The sequence below is a fragment of the Tyto alba genome, unplaced genomic scaffold (assembly GCF_018691265.1).
Source record: "Tyto alba isolate M040663 unplaced genomic scaffold, T.alba_DEE_v4.0 Super-Scaffold_5, whole genome shotgun sequence".
NCBI lineage: Eukaryota > Metazoa > Chordata > Aves > Strigiformes > Tytonidae > Tyto > Tyto alba.
In genome coordinates, this window is record NW_024881326.1 from 21,289,435 (window position 1) to 21,307,579 (window position 18,145).

General features: G+C 43.1%; 1 protein-coding gene across 1 annotated transcript in view; it reads right to left on the reverse strand.

Moving 5' to 3' along the window:
- The window catches only part of ADGRG4 (adhesion G protein-coupled receptor G4), a 31,036-nt gene that overhangs the window by 11,945 nt on the left and 946 nt on the right, over positions 1–18,145 (reverse strand). Inside the window, exons 2-13 of the mRNA XM_042807554.1 lie at positions 15,671–16,288; positions 9,661–9,738; positions 9,111–9,205; positions 8,731–8,783; positions 7,574–7,613; positions 7,012–7,037; positions 5,887–6,035; positions 4,823–4,955; positions 4,162–4,280; positions 2,889–3,099; positions 338–503; positions 68–217 (exon numbers count right to left, since the gene is read on the reverse strand). Of these exons, the coding sequence (XP_042663488.1) occupies positions 68–217; positions 338–503; positions 2,889–3,099; positions 4,162–4,280; positions 4,823–4,955; positions 5,887–6,035; positions 7,012–7,037; positions 7,574–7,613; positions 8,731–8,783; positions 9,111–9,205; positions 9,661–9,738; positions 15,671–16,288 (1,838 nt within the window). The remainder of the gene's footprint in view (positions 1–67; positions 218–337; positions 504–2,888; positions 3,100–4,161; positions 4,281–4,822; positions 4,956–5,886; positions 6,036–7,011; positions 7,038–7,573; positions 7,614–8,730; positions 8,784–9,110; positions 9,206–9,660; positions 9,739–15,670; positions 16,289–18,145) is intronic.

The following is an 18,145-nucleotide window of genomic DNA, read 5'->3' on the forward strand; positions in this document are numbered from 1 at the left end:
TTTGTACACACTAAGAACAGCTGAACCAATTACTGCTGCGTTAGTGTTTGTTAGGAGTTGTAGTTACCGCAAAGAGTGAAGTAGTGCCAAAAAACTTGAACTGGATCTTTGAATGCTTGTCTGGGTCAGAGTGCTCAATTCCTAGGAATTTCTTCAGTGATTTTGGCAAAAACACCGAAGCCGGGGCCATTTTGAAAGGGTTTTCTTGAACACTGATCTGCAGGAGAGAGATACGACATGCTGAGAGCTGCCTTCATCAGGTCAAACACACAACGGTACAAAATAGCAGGATTGTGTGGTTTATTCAGCAGTCCCTGGGGTGATGCTTTGGTCTCACCTTGAGATCCACACCTTTGTCGTAGGAGGTAACGCCAAAGGCCAGTCCTCCAAACATGCTGGGATCTGGACGCATCACCAACAAAGCCAAGGAAGTGGTTATCACTGAAGTATTTCTTTCTGTGTAAGTCACCTTATAGCCTATCTCCTCAGTTGTCTTCAGGATACTTTACCAAGAGCAACAGCGAGGAAAAAAAAAAAAAAAAAAAATGGAGAGAGACAGCTTTTGAAATGTTCTCCTGGCTTCATAATATGCATCCAGGAGACAATCAGCTAAAAACCTCTGCTCTGATTGATGATCACAAGGGCCAATCACTAGAGCAGAATGGGTCCATCTTGGGGAGGATAGCATTTTGTCTGGCACAGGGTCAGGTGATGGTAAGCAGCGTGTTTCGGTAGACTGAAAGTCTGGCAGGTGGAAGATACCCTCCTGTGGGGACAACCTTCCTGTGGTTCTGGGAAGACCTGAGTCAAAATTCACACCCGGTCAAACACTGAATTTTATCTGGAAGGCAGGAAGTTGTAAAACCCGCTAATTTCATTATTTGCAATCATCTAATTGTACCCTCAGGTAAAATATCAGACCCAGAATAATTTAGTCTGCAAGGGACCTCTGGAGGTCTGTACTCCTGCTCCCCACCTCCCCCAGGCAGAGCATACTTTAAAGGTAGGTCAGATGCTCAGGGTCTTGTCTAGTAAAGCTCTGAATATCTCTCAGGATGGAGATTTCACAGGCTTTCTGGGCCCTGCTCTCAGTGGGTTTTTTTCCTAAGTAGAGAGAAGAGGCTGGAATCCAAAGGAAGCAGTAAATTAATGTTGTTTAATAGTCATGTGTACCAAGAGTCAGAAACAGCTCCACATGTTTGGTCACCCTTAAAGCTATTCAGCGGTATGCAAGAAGGGATGATACTCTACTGAAAATGTGTATGACAGCTGGCCCTGGCAGACTAAAGGAAAACCTTCCTGTCCTTCTTTGCCTGGTGTTGTCTTCATGCATCGTTGGTCCCAGACACAAAAGGACCCCCATAGGAACCTTTCAGCCACAGCTGCCCTAGAGCTGCAAAGTCTGGAGTTCAACTTCCTCAGAATACTTGGGATCAAAAATTTCTACTGAGGCCTGGAAAAAGGAGCATAATAGCTGTTGTGAGGATATGCTAGCAGTCATCAGGTATCACCATAGTGGTTGTGCCCTTCTGAGGTCTGATTTATGGAGAAATTAAAATACCTAAGATTCTCTTGTCCATAAAAATTGTAAAGACATTTTTATTACAACTCATACATACCAACTCCATCCTCATTAAGGATCAGGAATCCAGAGCCTATTAGAATATCATCCTTGTCCCTAAACCCTTACATTTCACAGGAGGCGAATCCGAAGTAATGGATAGTTCACTTCAGAAAACCCCACAGCCTATTTGAGAAGGCAGAGGTGTAGAGTGCTGGCAGCTATCACAGCCCCCACTCCACACACCGCAGTGCGGTAGACTTTGAAGAGAGAGCATACAGCCAAAAGGATCACGATGCTACTCAGTGCTTTCTCTCCAGCAGATTTTCTAAGCTATTTTTGGTAGTTTCTTCTTGTGGACTCCTGAGTTTGAAAAAGCAATGCATAGATGTCCAGTGCAAACAATGGGGCTGTTGCATAGTCTACAGCCAACCTAGAACTTAAGTGGAAATTTAATTTTTCTTTTGATATTTCTTATTTTAATATTTCTTATTAAAATATTGCTTTACATTAAATGAGAGAAAACTGCAGATAGGCGCAGTCTTCCATATGAGAAATGCTGAAAGACTTTTTAATATGATGAACACCACATCTCTTACACTGTTGGTTAGCACTGGATTTGCCTGTGCAAAATAGAATAATCTTTCCTACTTGAAGGTTCAGGCTGTGCAGTGAGAAGTGGGTAAGCTGTCTTGCCCAAATCAGAAATGAGTAAACTCTGTGCATTTGCCTTTGTAAAGGCTGGCAGTAGTTTTCTGAACAGTGTGCTGCTCAGCCACAGAAGCCAGACATTTCAAAACCAGGTAGTTGAGTTACCTTTAAGATCTCAAAGGAGAGATGTTTTTCAAGTTATCTAGCAACCTCAGTTTTAGCACGTGTGAGAATCATGTAAAGGACATAGGACCCTAAATGTAGATTTTGAAGTCTAAGCTTGAACAGCTATGTTTGAAAAATCTTTATCGGCACAGATACAGCGCTCCAGCCTGGTGTGCTGGTGGAACAGACACGTGTCTCCAGGCTGACCTGCCAACAGACCTGGCTGCTGAGCTGTAAAGATCAGCCCTGAGCTGGGCCGGCAGCCCGGCAGCCTCCCTGACCCACCTCCAGGCTGAGATGCCCACAGAGAACAACTCTGCAGAACTGGTTCTGGTAAAAGCACCTTTGACAGCACAATAACCAGTCTCTGCTGCTAAGAACCACAAACATGTTTAAGATCCAAGTACAGAAATTGCTAACTCTTGTGGTGATATTTTAACAGACTGAATGAATTACTCTGTGGTGTCATTTTAGCTTAGGAAGCCACTTCTGGACAAGTTATCTTACTTACCTATTGGTCATTTTCCTAATGTTCTGATCTTCTGTTTCTTGCAGCAAAATATAGTTTAGTACAGACAATATAGACTCTGCAAGTGTTGTGCTTATATCTGCAAGCCTTACGATATCCGAAATTTTACTTGCAATGATTTCCAATTCTTCCATATTCGGTGTTGCATCTGGCAAGAGGTATAAAATATGCTGTACAACATCTTGTGCATTTTCTAAAAGAAAAAAAAGAATACAGATGATTTATGTGGCATAGCTGTATGTCTAGCTATATAGCTACATCTCTCTATGTTAAAGCAAGAAGTTAGTTTGCTTCTCTTCTCTTTCTATAGGGTCATAATGCTGCTGATCTATGACAAAATTATGTCCCAAAAATAAGTCAGTAAGCCCTCAACATGTCAATGAAACTGGTAAAAACTTCAGAGTAAAATCTGGATATCTCGGGTTATATTTTAAAGGACGAAAACAATGTACTTCTCCTAAGAATACTATCACCTTCTTTTGGATTATAAAGAATATCTGTAAATAATATTTAGTTTTAACCTTGGACACATTTACTAGCGTTTGTGAGTTCAGAATTACACAAGATCCTCCCCTCTCCCCAAATACTGCTTAACTGGTATAGCAGCAAAAGCAAATTCTGAATGGTATACTTTGAAAAGTTGTATTTGCCATTCATCATCTCATCATCCTTCTATAATTTTTTTATAGAAGCAGAGTTTTACACCCTGGGAGTCAGACAGTCTGTATGCAACTGCAGATATCTTTCAATGATCTATTATTTGATGGAACTGCTGAGTAGGTGGATAAGCTATCGTATTGGTTTTGTTCACCATTCAAACAACTTGCACTGTTTGGTATAGCTTAAAAAAGATATAATTAGGTGGTAAAGGTTATTTTGTGGCTTACATGAATTACAGCACAAAGTTTTCAATTCCATACACTGACTTGGGCTTCTTTGTATGAGATATTATGAGATACTTTGATGCAGTATCAAAGAGAGTATGGACAGGCAAAACTTGTCACATTATTCATTGGTTATTTACTTCTAAATCTAAGTGTAGGATTTGAGACAAGTCTTCAAAGTGCTAGCTAGAGAATTTTGAAGCACCTGCAAAATTCATCTACATTAAAACCACTTTAAGATGACCAGGTAAATAGGGTGCACATAAAACAACCTTATCACTTCAGTTCTTCAGATGTCCAATATCAGCATTATCTGAGTGTAACTATTTTTACTTTGATTCACCTTGTCACTGAAGTATCTGGTGCCTTACCTTCCGTTATTGTGATATCGTGGAGGTCTAAAATATTATTTGGAAGTTCTTCCAGTAATTTACATTCGGTCATATTTGGTTTCTTCCAGAAAGATTGCTGAAGTTCAATATTAATTGCACTGAGAAATTAAAACAGTGTACATTGTTACAAGAAAAAATATTTAATAATATATTTTAATGTTTTAACTTTAATAAATATCTAATGTTCCTCATATTTCCCATTTAAGTAGTTAAGAATGTAATTTATTAGCCCAATTTTGAAAGCTGACTTGCAAGCCAGGTCTGACTTAGCACTCATTTAGCAGAGTGGAAGCAGAGCCCAATGCCAGAGCAATTTGAAATGCATCTGGAGGCACTGGAGGGCAGAGAGCCATGAATGGGTGACACAAAATGCTTCAGTGCCTCTGTTTCCCCCTCCCCGCTCAGGCAGAAAGTCACTTTCCTACTAGGCTGGCCGGCGCTTGCTGCAGACGGTGGAAATCTTGCGAGGCGCCCTGCCCCTGCAGCCCGTGCGGGACTGGCTCCGTGTGCTTGGCATCTTCCTTGGCATGGCGCTGCGGCGTGCCATGACAGACTGCCATCTGGCTCCCCACCACGCACAGCCCAGAGCTCCCTCCTGTTTGCCCTGCAAGAACCAAAAGGAGACGTTCTCACCACTCACCAACTCCTCCGAGCGGACTGCAGAGGGTTTTTCCTGCAGCTGACCTCCGCTTCGGTAGCTGGACTTGTTAGCGGCCAGGAATAATTCCCCTTGTAGGTTGTGTGTGAAAAGCTTTCTGGACAATCCATTAGTGCTGAGGAAGAAGCACATAAAAGCTCTTTAAAAAGATTTAGTAGTCGAAAAGAAGAACCCCTTGACACCCAGAGCCCCAGCTGTTCTCTGGACCTCCTTTCCTGATGGGAATGAGATGTAATTTGCAGACTGGGTAGGAGTATTTTACAAGTTTACTGGCTGCAAGAAAACATTTTGTTTACATATTTAATCTGTTCTTCTACAATCTTTTTCTCTTTTATCTGACAAGGTCAGTCCTCAGATAAAATGTTAGTTTCCCAGCGTCACAAACAGTGTTTAATGACAGTACATCCTGTGGGCTTTTCTAATCTATCGGAAGGTGCTTTCACACTGCCCCTCATTATCCTATCAATGTCTTTCCTCCAGGCTTGTATTTTTATTGTCTGCAGCTGATCTTTTGTAAGTCTGGTATAAAATGTGTTTTTGAATTTTGGGTACAGCCTGTTAGCTCTTATCTCTGGCTCAGTTCTGTATTTTAAGGAGCGATAGAGATTGTAACCAAGCCAACAAAAAGATTATTTGCCATTTGAGGCTCGATTCAATATGTGCTGGCATTAAGCAAATGTCGGCAATGGGTTTAGTTTCGGTGTTTGCCTCCGGTCTCCCTCAGTAGCCAGGCTCTGGGGCACGGGCTGTGAGCAGGGGATCCTGGATTTGCAGCTGCCTCACCCTGACCTTGCCTTCGGTGCAGAGGTGCTCAGACCTGCCTTGGCACCAGGATTCAAGTTTCAGCTTACCTCCGTTCATCTGGAACCCAAGTTTTTGATTTTGCTCTCATTGCAAGATGTTCGACAGCATCAGATGAGGTCAGTCTGGCTACTTGTAAGGATGTTTTGTAGCTTAACCTCTCCACAGAATTTAAATGCAATAAAACACTTGTAGCCAGAATTACAAAGCAAGTGATTTCCAATTAAGTTTTAATGAAGTATTACCTATTGCCCTGACAGCCACATCTTCAGGTTTCACATATAAGGATAGTGGTCCCTCTTTGTAAGTGTCATTCAACAACTGTTTGATCTTGAGACTCAGCACTTCTTGTATTTCAGGTGATGTGGCCTTTATAATGGCCTTACAGGTGTAGCTACAAATAGAATACACAAACAAGGCTACCATATTAATATCATTTCACAATTATAAATGGCTACAGAATTAGAGAGTAACCCAGAAAATTATACTGAGTTGGATCATTTATGTATGTATTTTGTTCCCCGTAAGTGCAGCCCTATGGCAAATGTCGGCAAATGTCACCAAATGTGTGTACACTAGTACCTTATCACTGGAAATGCTTTCTAAAGTACAAATTATTGGGAATACAGATACAAGAATCTTATAGTTTCATGGTAAATACCTCAGTTTCCTAATCACATTATCTTGGCAAAGGAACATCTGTCACAAGCAAGCATTTTCCAACCATGTTTTAAAGTTTGGAGTGAGCTAGTCATAAAACGATGAGGTGCCTGAGCACCCCTGTGTCTAAACAGAGGTGGCAGACTCCAAGGCTCCATGGAAAACTGAGATTTAACTAACTGCTTTCAGTTATCTTGACTGGATTCCAGGTTTTTCTCCTCAAAACAGCCATTCTTCTGGATAACTATGTTTGGTGACTTTAGGAGGTTTGAAGAGACTGTTTCTCTCTTTGAGTGGCTTCAGACATGACAGAAAGATGCAAGAAGCCAGCTCTCAGTTGTAGGTGGATCACCTCAATGGACCTCTAATTCAGCTGAGGACTAATGAGTGAGATTTCCATAGGATTGGGATGTTTCAGGTGTTTCCAACTCACTCCCACCTCCTACAGTGCAGCATAAACCTCCCAGCTCGCCGTGGAAGTACTGTGAGCCTCCCAAGACATGGAGCAGGAGAGGGAAACCTCGGATGCTCACATACATTTCCCCAAGTCAAGAATTACTGAATCCACATGTATTTTTCTGTTTTATACAGCTAAAGGTTCCACATTTATTCTGAAACTAAAACAGCTAAGGAGGGCTATAATTCCTCCTGACTCTAAAAATGAAATCAATATGAACTATGGAAACCCAGTTCTTAACCATGGGTCTTACCTTTGTGACATCTGCTTTACCTTCATCTTCAGTTTGCATAGAAGGACACAAAAAATTAGAAGCTCATTAGAATCAACTGACACAAGTTGAATTTGAAGGAAAGCAAACAACAGAAACTCAGTGTGCTCATTAAACTAGAGCAAATTGCTTTAAATGTTACTGGGACCTGACTCTCTAGAGTAGCTTTTGTTTCACAGTACTTCTAGAGGTACATCAGAATAAACCAGAACATCATGGTGCCTTGATGCTGCCTCCTGCAGAGAGCAGAGCAGATCTACAGCTAACGCTGTGCAGTGAGTGTGCTCACCAGAAGGCTATTGCAAAGCACTGCTTGCAGATGGTGCCAGGCCCACCCAGCAATCCTTTGTCTGCACAGAACATAGCAGTATCTATTGAGACACAGTGGCTCTCCAGCCCAACTATTTACATGGGGTACACCTACCAGATTGAAGGTCAATATTTAATAATTTCAGCAAAACACAATAGTATCAGCATTTAGACCATGCAACTACTATATGCAGAGGTAAGAAAAAGTTTGAAAATCAGAAAATAAATTACATACATGAGCCCTCTTATAGACACTGCTTTGTGGATAATTACCCCTGCAAGCAAAAGAGAATAGAATAATTATTTCATAGTAAGCATATAAATATAACAAGCCCCATTTGCTGTCACCTACAAAAAATATTTTGTGACCACAGTGAGCCAGGCCTTGCAGCAGAGAAGTCATCCTGAATTCAGCATAGGTGTATCTACATAAATCACCAAGGACAAATGCTGTAACAGGTATGCACCCTGGCAAAAACCACTTCTTCCAGAACGGGACCCACCCTTCTCTTATGGTTTTCCAAATCGGATTCACCTCTGTAAACAGTGCAGTGTGTTACTGTATTGTCATTTGTAAAGCAAGCAGTGACTGGAGAAGTCAGAGAAGAAAGTAGGAAGTCGAAATATGCATAAAATGATAAAACTCCATGTCTGTGCAAGTGATAATTTTATAAATTGCTAGATATCCCTCTCAGCTGCTTACAGTTCAGATATGAATACAGCTGGATTGGGCTAAAAGGTATGAAATAGAGGAGTCTTACACAACAAACCACTGTTCCTGGGCAGGGTTTTGGAACTATAATATCCTTTCATTAGACACTGCCACACAAGAGCTGCTGTGCACCTACTTACACAAACTAGACAGCCCGCAGGAGTCACGACCCTCGCTCTGTGGATGGATGTGACCCTTAAACTCCTTCGCACTCACATGCAATCGCTGAAACAGGGCTTCAGCAGTACTAACATGAATGAACCCTGCAGGTACCAGAGCTCTGCCCTACCTTCCAGCTCCTGCAAGGACCAATTTCCATACTTCTTGAATTGCCAGGATGGCATATCAGATCCATCAGCCCACCTGACTCAGTGCTCACGTGCTGGAGAGGCAGCAAAGGTTTCGTCTTCATCATGAACCAATATATATGGCCAAAGATGAGGTCTCAGTTTGGCAGCAGCTACTTGCCTTGCACTAGGCAGGATATATATTTTCACGTGAATAAGCCCAGTAAACAGAATGTGGGTGTTCACATGATCGCAGCTGTACAGATCTGAGGGTTTGGTTTACACCCATGTCACAGGACTGCTCAGTTGTGAAATGGGCACTTGGAACCTGGCTGCAATTTCATTCAAAGGACAGAGGGTCAAGATGACACCACCACACAGCCAGAGGCTTACCTGACTTTAAAGTTTGTCACAAAAAATTCTTCTCCAGTAAATATGATACTAAACTGGAAAGAAAACAATAGCATTTTTATTAACTTGGTTTATCAATACTTTATCTAGACCTGCTTGTAAATTTAGAATTGTCATCAAAATTCTAAATCCCCACGAAAATGGCTAAAAATTTTTACAAAATGTCAACACTTTTCCCTTCCTTCAGAATCTAATTTTATACTGTTAAAAATGCGTTGGATATCATGATTCTGAAACGCCACAATACTGTTACATGGATATTCATTTCTGTGCTGTCCCATCAGTTTGCATTCTGTACCAGCTGTCCTCATCATCTGATACCTGCTAGAAATACATGAGAATGAGAAAAGAAAGCTACTCACCCAATTTTCAAGAAGCTTCCTTGCATCATAGTAATCAGGAGCTCTCTCAGTTTTGTAGAAAAGAGAAAAGTTCATATCAACGTTAAAGAAGCTGACTGTAAGAAGAGAAGATAAGTGAGATGCATCCTGTGGTTGTACAGAAGGTACCTGCGCCCCTCCCCATCTCCTCACCCCTCTGTTGAACCACAGTTGTGTTTCCCAGTCTCATGGACGCTGAGGTTCTTTGAGAAATTCCAGACTCCAAGCGTCTGAGTCTAGATTACTGCTGCATTGCTAGAAATTTCATTAAGGAGCCTAAGGGCCCAAACACATGGTCAAGTTATCACAGTTTAACAAATAAATAGTGGTTTGTACTTGTAGGTGCACTAACTTGGCTTTTGCTGCCTGCTAAGAGTGCATAGGAAGAGGTAGGAGGATCTGCTGACATACCACACCCTGCTAAGCAGCAATAGCTTAAGCATGACTGAATCTTAAATTGTCATATGTATGGTGTCAGTCAGTGTCAGTGATGATCATGTGAACATTTAAAACGGCCTCATTTAGCACTTACATGGAATGGTGCTATTGGTACTGCTGGTCGGAGGTAACGGAGGCAGCGTAGGAGCACTTGATGATGCTTCACTTGAGCCTGCTGAAAAGAACATTAAAAGGCCTGAGAATCCACAGGGGCAAAAGTGTCAGGAAGAGCATAGTCCAGGGGAAAGAGAGGTATGAGTCCCTCAGCAAAGGTCATCGTAACAAAGACCTGCTGTTGTTCACTCTGCAGGGTTCACTCTGTTGTGCACTCTCCAGGATGAAGGCAAATTGGGAAAATACGCCTGTGTGGGGGGTTTTCTTATTTCTCCAGAGGTGACTACAGTGTAACAAGGGAAAAAACAGGATTTGCGAAGTTTAGATTACACAGAAGACCAGAGTTTATGCAACATTATCTTTTTTCATTGCTTGTGTTGAAGAGCAGTTATCTCTCTGTTCTCTCTTCCTCAATTAACCTGTACCACCCTCAGGAAAAGGCATTTGTCAAACACTGAACGCTAACGGGTTAACATGCATGTGAGATGAACATTGATATTCATGGTCTCTGGTTTAATAATAGCCATGCATAAGGATTTCTATTATAAATGCCGACCATCCTGCCTGTTGTTTTCGAAGTAAAGAATTCCAAGAATTCGTTTGTAGCTAATTTTCCTTGAAGTGAATCACCTTGTCAAACCAGATATGATTTCTGCATTTCACAGGCAATCTGCCACATCACCAGGCAGACAGGGACAAAACGGGTGATGTTTGTCACATGTATTACAGAAAATTGCAGTGAACCGAATCACCATATAACATTACAGGTCTTGGTGATGAAAGAAAAGAGGGATCACAACATTTTGCTCTAGAGTTACCATTTCCTTGCTATGCTGGTAATTTGTGTTTTTTTCTTCACTCTCATGACTGTCAGAGACTTGACATTCTAGGTCTGACTAAGAGAAATAAACTTAACATATGAATACAAAGCCAAATTATGAATAAGGAGTGTGGTGGGAAATAAGTAGGATAAGGCCATGCTTCATAAAGCATTGTTTTCTCTCCTGTGGTTCAAGGTAAGGAGAATCACCCATGCTTAAAGTGTAACAGCCCACCTCTGACCCATTCAAATCACTGGCAATACATCCATGGACAACAACAGAAACAGGGGCTGTTAACAACCTGAAGCCTCCTATTTTTATCCTAAATAGCTTCAGATTATTTTGAGAAGTTGAAAGGACAGCTGAAGCCCCTTCTGAACAGGCATGCTGCAGCACACAAGCTTCTGCTTCTTAGACAGACAAGCAGGTTTACCCTTTGCCTTGAGTCACAGTCTGTGCACTCAGCACAAAGTCAAACTGGAGCAATTTCTGAGTTCCAGTGACTGGAACAAGAGGACAGTAAAGCTATTGGAAATCCAGCTCTGAGTTGTCTCTCCAAGGTTGGCTCTTGCAGGCTAAGCTCAGACCCTTCAGTCTTCAGCTCAGACCTTCAGCCTCCAAATGGTCGTGGGAGGTGCCAGTCTCTGTTTTGGTGTCATCTCATGATCTAGAAGCCAGCAGTTTCAGTCCCTGTAGTATCACCAGCAGAAGCAACACGCTCAGAGCTGGCAAAGAGCTGAGCCAGGAGGCCCCTCCACACCCGGAGGTGGTGGGATGGGGAGCAGGAAAGATGCCAGGGCTGTTGCAAAGATCAAACTGCCCAGCAGCCTGCTTTTGCAGAGCAGTGCTCTTTGTAGCGCTGTTCCTACTGCTCCCAGGGTGTACAGAAAGCTGTAAAAATAGCAAGCCTGCTTTTCCCATGATACTTGATGAATCCTAGGTTTTCATTTAGACATCTCTCCTTTTTACTCAGGCCTGTTGCTTCTGAGATAGTACTAAATTGTTGGAAAACAGAGGACTAATTTACTCTGCTTTTCCACTAAAACGCTAGCAAGTCCAGGAGCAAGCTGCTACATGGCCATTTCAAATTCGTTGCCTGCAGTAGGTCAGAAACATGACCTGACATAATGGGTATTTGCTGATTCTTTATTGGAAAAGATCCACAGGCTTAGATCATCTAACTGCAAGGCAGACCTAGATATTCAATACACAGGCCTCCTACCAATAGCTGCTAACACTGTTTGACATACACATGAATATGCAGAAAACAAGAAGCCAGAAGTATCTACTAAATTCATAGCAAAACCCTAGAAGCAAAGGGAAACAACTCCTCTAAAGAAAACAGAAGGACCTGAAACTAAGAGGATGTGCTTTTTCCTCACAACACCTACTACCCTGAGAATACAAAGAGCAAAGCACGGAGTACCTGACCCCCAGTGCTGCAGAGAGGCAGATATTCCAGCATTCCCAGTGACTTTAATCCTACAGTTTGAATTTCTAGTGAAAACCTGTGTGCCTTCCTGTGGTGTGAAGCTGCAGAGATGGGTTCTGTGAGCCCCAGTGTGATGCTACAAATAATTAGTCCCTGGCTTCAAGCTGATAGAAAATGAATGTCTTGTTCTAAGCTTTTGTTAAGAACTGCTGTCCTAGAGGAAGTGTGATGAGAACATAGAAAGGCCAATGCTGTGCAGATTTGCCCTGTCACTGGAATAAATTATTTTTTCTTTCCTTACAGAAATGCAAATATGATATTAGGCTATGATTTATCAAGCCATAAACCAAACTGTTTGTACACGTAGGGTTGAATTTGGCCTCCTGACTGTTACAGTGCTGCAGATCTCCAGATAGGAGGAATCTCCATATAGCTGGGTGATTACAGGCTCCACTCTGTTCCTGTTGTTATCAGTGTAATGTTTCAAAAATCATTGCCTCAGGGGTGATGTATGATATCACCCCGTGTCAGCCTGGATGAATCATAAAAATCTTCTAGGGAAAAAAAAAAAAAATAGAGAAATGGCCAAACAAAACCCAAACCCATTCTAATCAGGAATGTAATTCACAATGCTGTTTTCATCTCCTGAAAAATGAAGCATAATTACAACTTCACAGACTTAAATTTATTTCTTTCTCTTTATCATTATCACCTGAAGAAAAAAAAAAAAAAATCTGTTTATTCTCACATGTCAAGTATCATTGTCAGCAGGCAGGTGTGGGACTAGCCACCTGCATCCTGTAACTTCATTTGCTTTAATTAACATGCATGTAATTCCATTCACGAAATGAGAGCCAAGGCATGATGACAGATGAGATCTGAAGCTAGAAAAATACTGTAACACTGACATTTTAAAAGTCCTAGTAATGGATTTTCATTTGATAATTTAATAAATGGTTTGTTTGGCATCCTGTAAATATGTATGATTTCCAATAGAAGAGCAGCAAAAATTAGACCCACCAATAGGAGAACTGTAATAAATATATTTCTGTATTACTAGCAGTCATTTTCAGATCCTGTGTATTCATCCCTCTCCCAGATTATTTAAAATTAAGAAGAAAATCAGAAATCAGTGTGTGGGTGAGGTAGGGGGAGGAAGAGTTGAAGACTGTGAGTCAGTGAGAGGATGAGAACACACACTTTTCCTTCTATACTTTTAGCAAAGGCCCAGCTGAGCTGGAAAAGGATCATCTTCTAGAACTCTGGGTAAAAAAAAACAAAGGCAGAGCAGTAACTTTACTCCTGTTATCGAGCAAAACCAGTGCAATTGCTACGATAATTGTATCACCTACAAAAGGCCAACACACTTTCTTAAGGCTGCTTCCTGCTGCATTCATATGAGAAGTTTCACTCACTTTGCCTAAATGAGGCCTGGCTTCCCAAAAGTAATCTGGAATTTCCAAAACAAAGCAGGTTGCCCAACTTTCCAGCACAACTGCATAAACTGTCTACTGTCAAGGTGAACCAAGCAATGCACAGGTCTATAAACAACATGTATAAACACAAGAAGCAAACCCTGCAGCTAGTAATAGGGCATAAGTAACAATTCGAGTTACGACATCAGCACTGAAATGGCACTTCCCCATAACATTTCATTACATAGGCACAACTGTTTCTTATACACATGCTCCATGTTCTCATGCAGACTCATCCGTGTGACATATGGACAATCCATATGAACTACAGCCAAGTGCAGCTTCCCCTATCTGAAAGACAGGACATAAATCTCAGTATGTATTTACACCACGCACTGTTATCCCTACCTAGTGTATTATCAGTATGCAGTATCTGTGCAATGGCTAGCTCATGAATTTCAGTTAATTAAAGTAAGGAGTAGATTTATAATGGAAGCAAAGGTCTTGCCAAGATCTGACACATGACAGATTCTCAAACATGATTAAATTTTATGAGCATCTCTATAACTAGGACTTCACAACAGTCATCTCAGTTATTGCTCTCGGGAAAATGTCAGACTCCAGTAACCCTTCCCTCCTCCCAGGGTGGAACACAATGTGGATCCAGCCATTCATGGCACCACAGGCAAGAGTAGCCTCGATGCCTGTTGGTGCAGTTCATCCCTTGTGAGATACACTGCCGTTTCTCCTTGCTGATAACCTTTTCATATTTGCACCAACAGTTTCCAGACTGAATGTCCAATTCATGTTGCGCTGGAGAATCCGAACTAAAGGAAATCACCTGGTTCTTAGGGACTGCTTTAGAGGGACAAAATGCTTTGACCATTGAAAGCCTCTCTCTAAAATACTTAAAAGTGTGTTATGAGACACACTTAAAAGACTCACTAAAAAGCTGCTCAAATTCATCCAGGTTATTGTTTTTGAAAAATCAAAGTCCAGGGACACTGAGTGGAGTCTTTGATTTTAGGTGCTAAACTTTTCACCAGCAAACATGAGTAAGCTTCTCACAAGTCCTTGCCAAGCCAGGCACACACCTTTCCCACAGAGACAATGGGCCCAAGGGCAAAGGTATTAATCGGAAAAGGGGAACTGAGCCTTCCTCCTCCCTGCTCATCAGATCATGTGTGTCCCCCCAGTCAGGGACACAAGTAGGGAAATAGCTCTGGCAGCGGGCAGTGCAGAAAGAGGACTGCCTGAATAAAGGCAGTGGGGCAGGGAGCCGAGAGGCAGACGGGCAGGTTGTCATTTACAGCAATTGATATTAGTGCCTGCGTTCTTTGGTGCAGAGCAAGGGGGTGAGCAATGATGGCAGGGCGGGGAAATCCCTCTGAGCACAGGTTTCAGCAGCAGTCGGTGATTTCCCAATGCTCTCCTCATTGCCTTGGGCCCTGGTTTGATGAAACCCAGAGCAGGAGATGGGCAAGTGCAGTGGGAACTGCGGTGAAATCTGTGGATGCTGCACTTGACAGAGACGTGCTGTCTGATGGGATGCTCCTTGAATTCTCAAACTGGACACCAGAAATGACCAATTACTTAGTACTGTGCCTCTGCTTTCCCTGTGAAGCTTACAGATGACTACTAAAGATGCACTCACTGTTATTGTGGAGCACCTAAATATTGTGGCGTGTCCTTAGTTTTATGTAAATTAGTCAGTCAGTTAGTCAATCTTGGTCCTCTGTTTTAACACTGTGTAGTTTAGATACCATGCAGTCCATACAGACATCAGGACTGGATGATGAGATAACCCAAAACACTGCTAAGGGTGCTTTTCAGTGAAGGAACATCCATCTGGGGCACACAACAGACAAGTGTCCTGTGGAAAAGTGATTAATATCATCTAACTAATGGCTCTAGTTAAATATTGCTAAACATACTGCAACAAAATGTCTGTGTTCAACCTACCTCACTCAGGCCCAGGCCAGCTGAGTAGCAGTTTGGTGCTGCAGCAGAAGGATGAACCACTAGAAGGTTCATCTCAAAGATGCCACCGGCCAACAGGCTCCAGAGGATGCCAGTGGCAGAGCCTGCCCCTGCCAGCTTCCCCTCATCCACAACCTCCGTATCTGCTTCAAGAGCCTGCACGGGGTGAGTGGGCAGCGCCCTACGCATGGCTACAGCTCTGTCCACTCAGTCACAGCAGCAGTCACTCGGAGGCTATTAGACAATCCCTGTTGTCCTGAGCACTGGAGGGTTCCCTACTCTCTGTATGTGATCCCCAGCAACACGCGAGCCCCAAGAAGAGGAAAGATTGCAGGGACTCACCACAGCGCAGGAGACAGTCTGCCACGGGAAGGATGCTGCTGAAGTTCCAGTGCTCTTCCTTCCAGCTGACAGTACTGCCCATGGCGCAGTCCAGCAGCTCTTCCCGACCCATCACACGGTCCCACATTTGGAAGTAGTACAAGCTGCCAATGAAGCTGTTGCTTACCCGCACAATAAAGCCATCCTTTCTTTTGTGCAGATGACCCAGCACCAGGCTCCCGTTGGGTTTCAGGCACTCAGCGCTGCCAATAGTTTCAGTATGCACGAGATTACCATTGCAGTAGACCTCCAGCTGTTGTTTCCTGCTGTCCCACAAGCAGCACACACTGTACCACACAAAAAGGGCCAGATCGATCTCAATGTCTCGTCTGGTGCCGAAAAGATACAGTCTCAATCGCTTGTTTTCTCCAGAGAGCCCAAGCTCTATGTCATTTATGTCAGTGGAGGTGTTGCTAGCATCATAGGAAAAGGCTGCCCAAGAGCTGACATTGGCCGTCCGCTTTAGGTCAATGCACACCGTGAACTGACATAGCTGAGGGATGCTGAAGTTGGCCAGAGACACATACTTATCATTCCTTCCCAGTAAATCCAGTCTTTCTCCATGCAGATAGCGTGTTTCTGTAAGCAAACAGCATCGGGAAAGAGGGTGAAGAAGGGAAATAAAGTGTCCCTTCCAAAGAAAAACCTGCAATACGACCTCGTTCCAGCACTTCCCTGAATGATGATTAAAAAAATTAAAAGTTTCTTCTATTTCTAGTTTCTGCTGCCTTTGAAATTTAATTCTGAGACCACCCACACTACCAGAAAAGATGGGTTTAATCCTGTGAAGGAGAAGTTGAAGTGTTCAAGACATGCCAAATAGGAATCAATGCAGAACTCAGGTCTAGGGTCCACGTGCTCCAGTATCAGTATGGATGCTCAGCGCCAAGGTCGTGGTTCAGCACATGCAGGGTAAAGAGCTATTTGCATGTTTGGTTCCCGGGTGACATACCACACCCCCAACCTTCAGTTTTTAGATTAAGGTTTCCGCTTTTCTCAAGCTCTGGAGAATTTGTTGGGTCATCTTTTTTCTACATTACTTTAAATCATCTCATTATATCTCCACAACCTACTCAAAAGGTTTTGGTGACAGAGGCAACCTCCCTGAGTAATACTAACCGCAGACCTACACAGGCAGTGAGTAATTTGCCCCAGCTCTGACTGCAGAGTAGCACAGTAGTAGCTGTGATGGCTCTAACCTCGGTCTCTGGGGCAGTTCAGGCAGGGGCACCAGCACGCTGTGGAGGGTCTTTCACTCTGCTTATCTGGGTTTTGAACTCCACGTTAAGTGTCTGTTACCTATCTGGACAGGAGGCAGCCCAGTGCAATGCTAAGACACGTTATCTCCATTCTGACTCCTGGATTTGCGAGTCCCACTGCAGTCACCACCTACCACGACAAAGTCCCGTCCCCGGGCATGAATCTCTGTGAAGGTGCACGAAGCCCCTGGAGCAGCACCAGTCCACGGGCAACACGTCTGGACAGCAGCACACCAGCACCGAAGGCAGGAGCCAGTCCTTCCACCAGCTCCATCTGCCACCAACAAGGTGGTTCTGTTGGGGGTGAGGAGACCCCACGAGCACCATAGCAGCCGTAATTAATCAGACTCAATTTGTAACCCAGGCCCCTCCTTTACAGGTGATCTGCATCTTTAACTCACTATTACATTCACATGTTTACATGTGCTTCACTAATTCAGGATATATTTCTTCTAGATAAGAATTTCCATTAAGTTGAGTCTTTTATAAGGACATCTGGGGGCCATTTTTACAGCATTCTCCTCAAATTAATTTAAATTTTTCCAACCCTGATTGCCAGCCATGTAAATCAGATATATTTCTACAAAGCCCCCAAGTCTAACCTGACCAATAAATCTCCAGGGGCTATCTGCACTTCCAGTAAAGTTTATACACGTTGTGGATGGCAAAAAGTAGCTGGTGCTTCTCCCCATCTACTTCACACACTTTAAACTGGAGGCAAGTAGGAAATGATCCATCCGCAGACTCTAATCCTCTGGAGGTGATCAGAAGTGGTGCATTGCTGTCCTAGTGTAACCTTGTGCACTCAAAGCGTAAAGAGAACATTTCTGCTACACTTAACAACACTCCGCTATCTTCCATGTCTGTCTCAGCAATAAGATCAGCTTCGCTGAGCACCTCAGTGCGTTGTGGAGCGTGCACCCACATCCTGGTCTAGCTTCCACCACTACAACTCCACTAAGATGCTGGTTTGCGCCCGAGATAATTATTTTCCCCTTGAGTGGGAGTACGTAGGACTCAGAACAGCAGTGTGTAACATCCGTTCAGCGGAGGCCCCCGGGCGGGATGGGAGTTTAGCACCTCTCCACTAACACGCCAGCCTCTGCCTTAGTGGGAGCAAGCCCTTGCACATGAAATCACATGGCCGGTGCTGGGACTGCAAGAGAAGATCCATGGT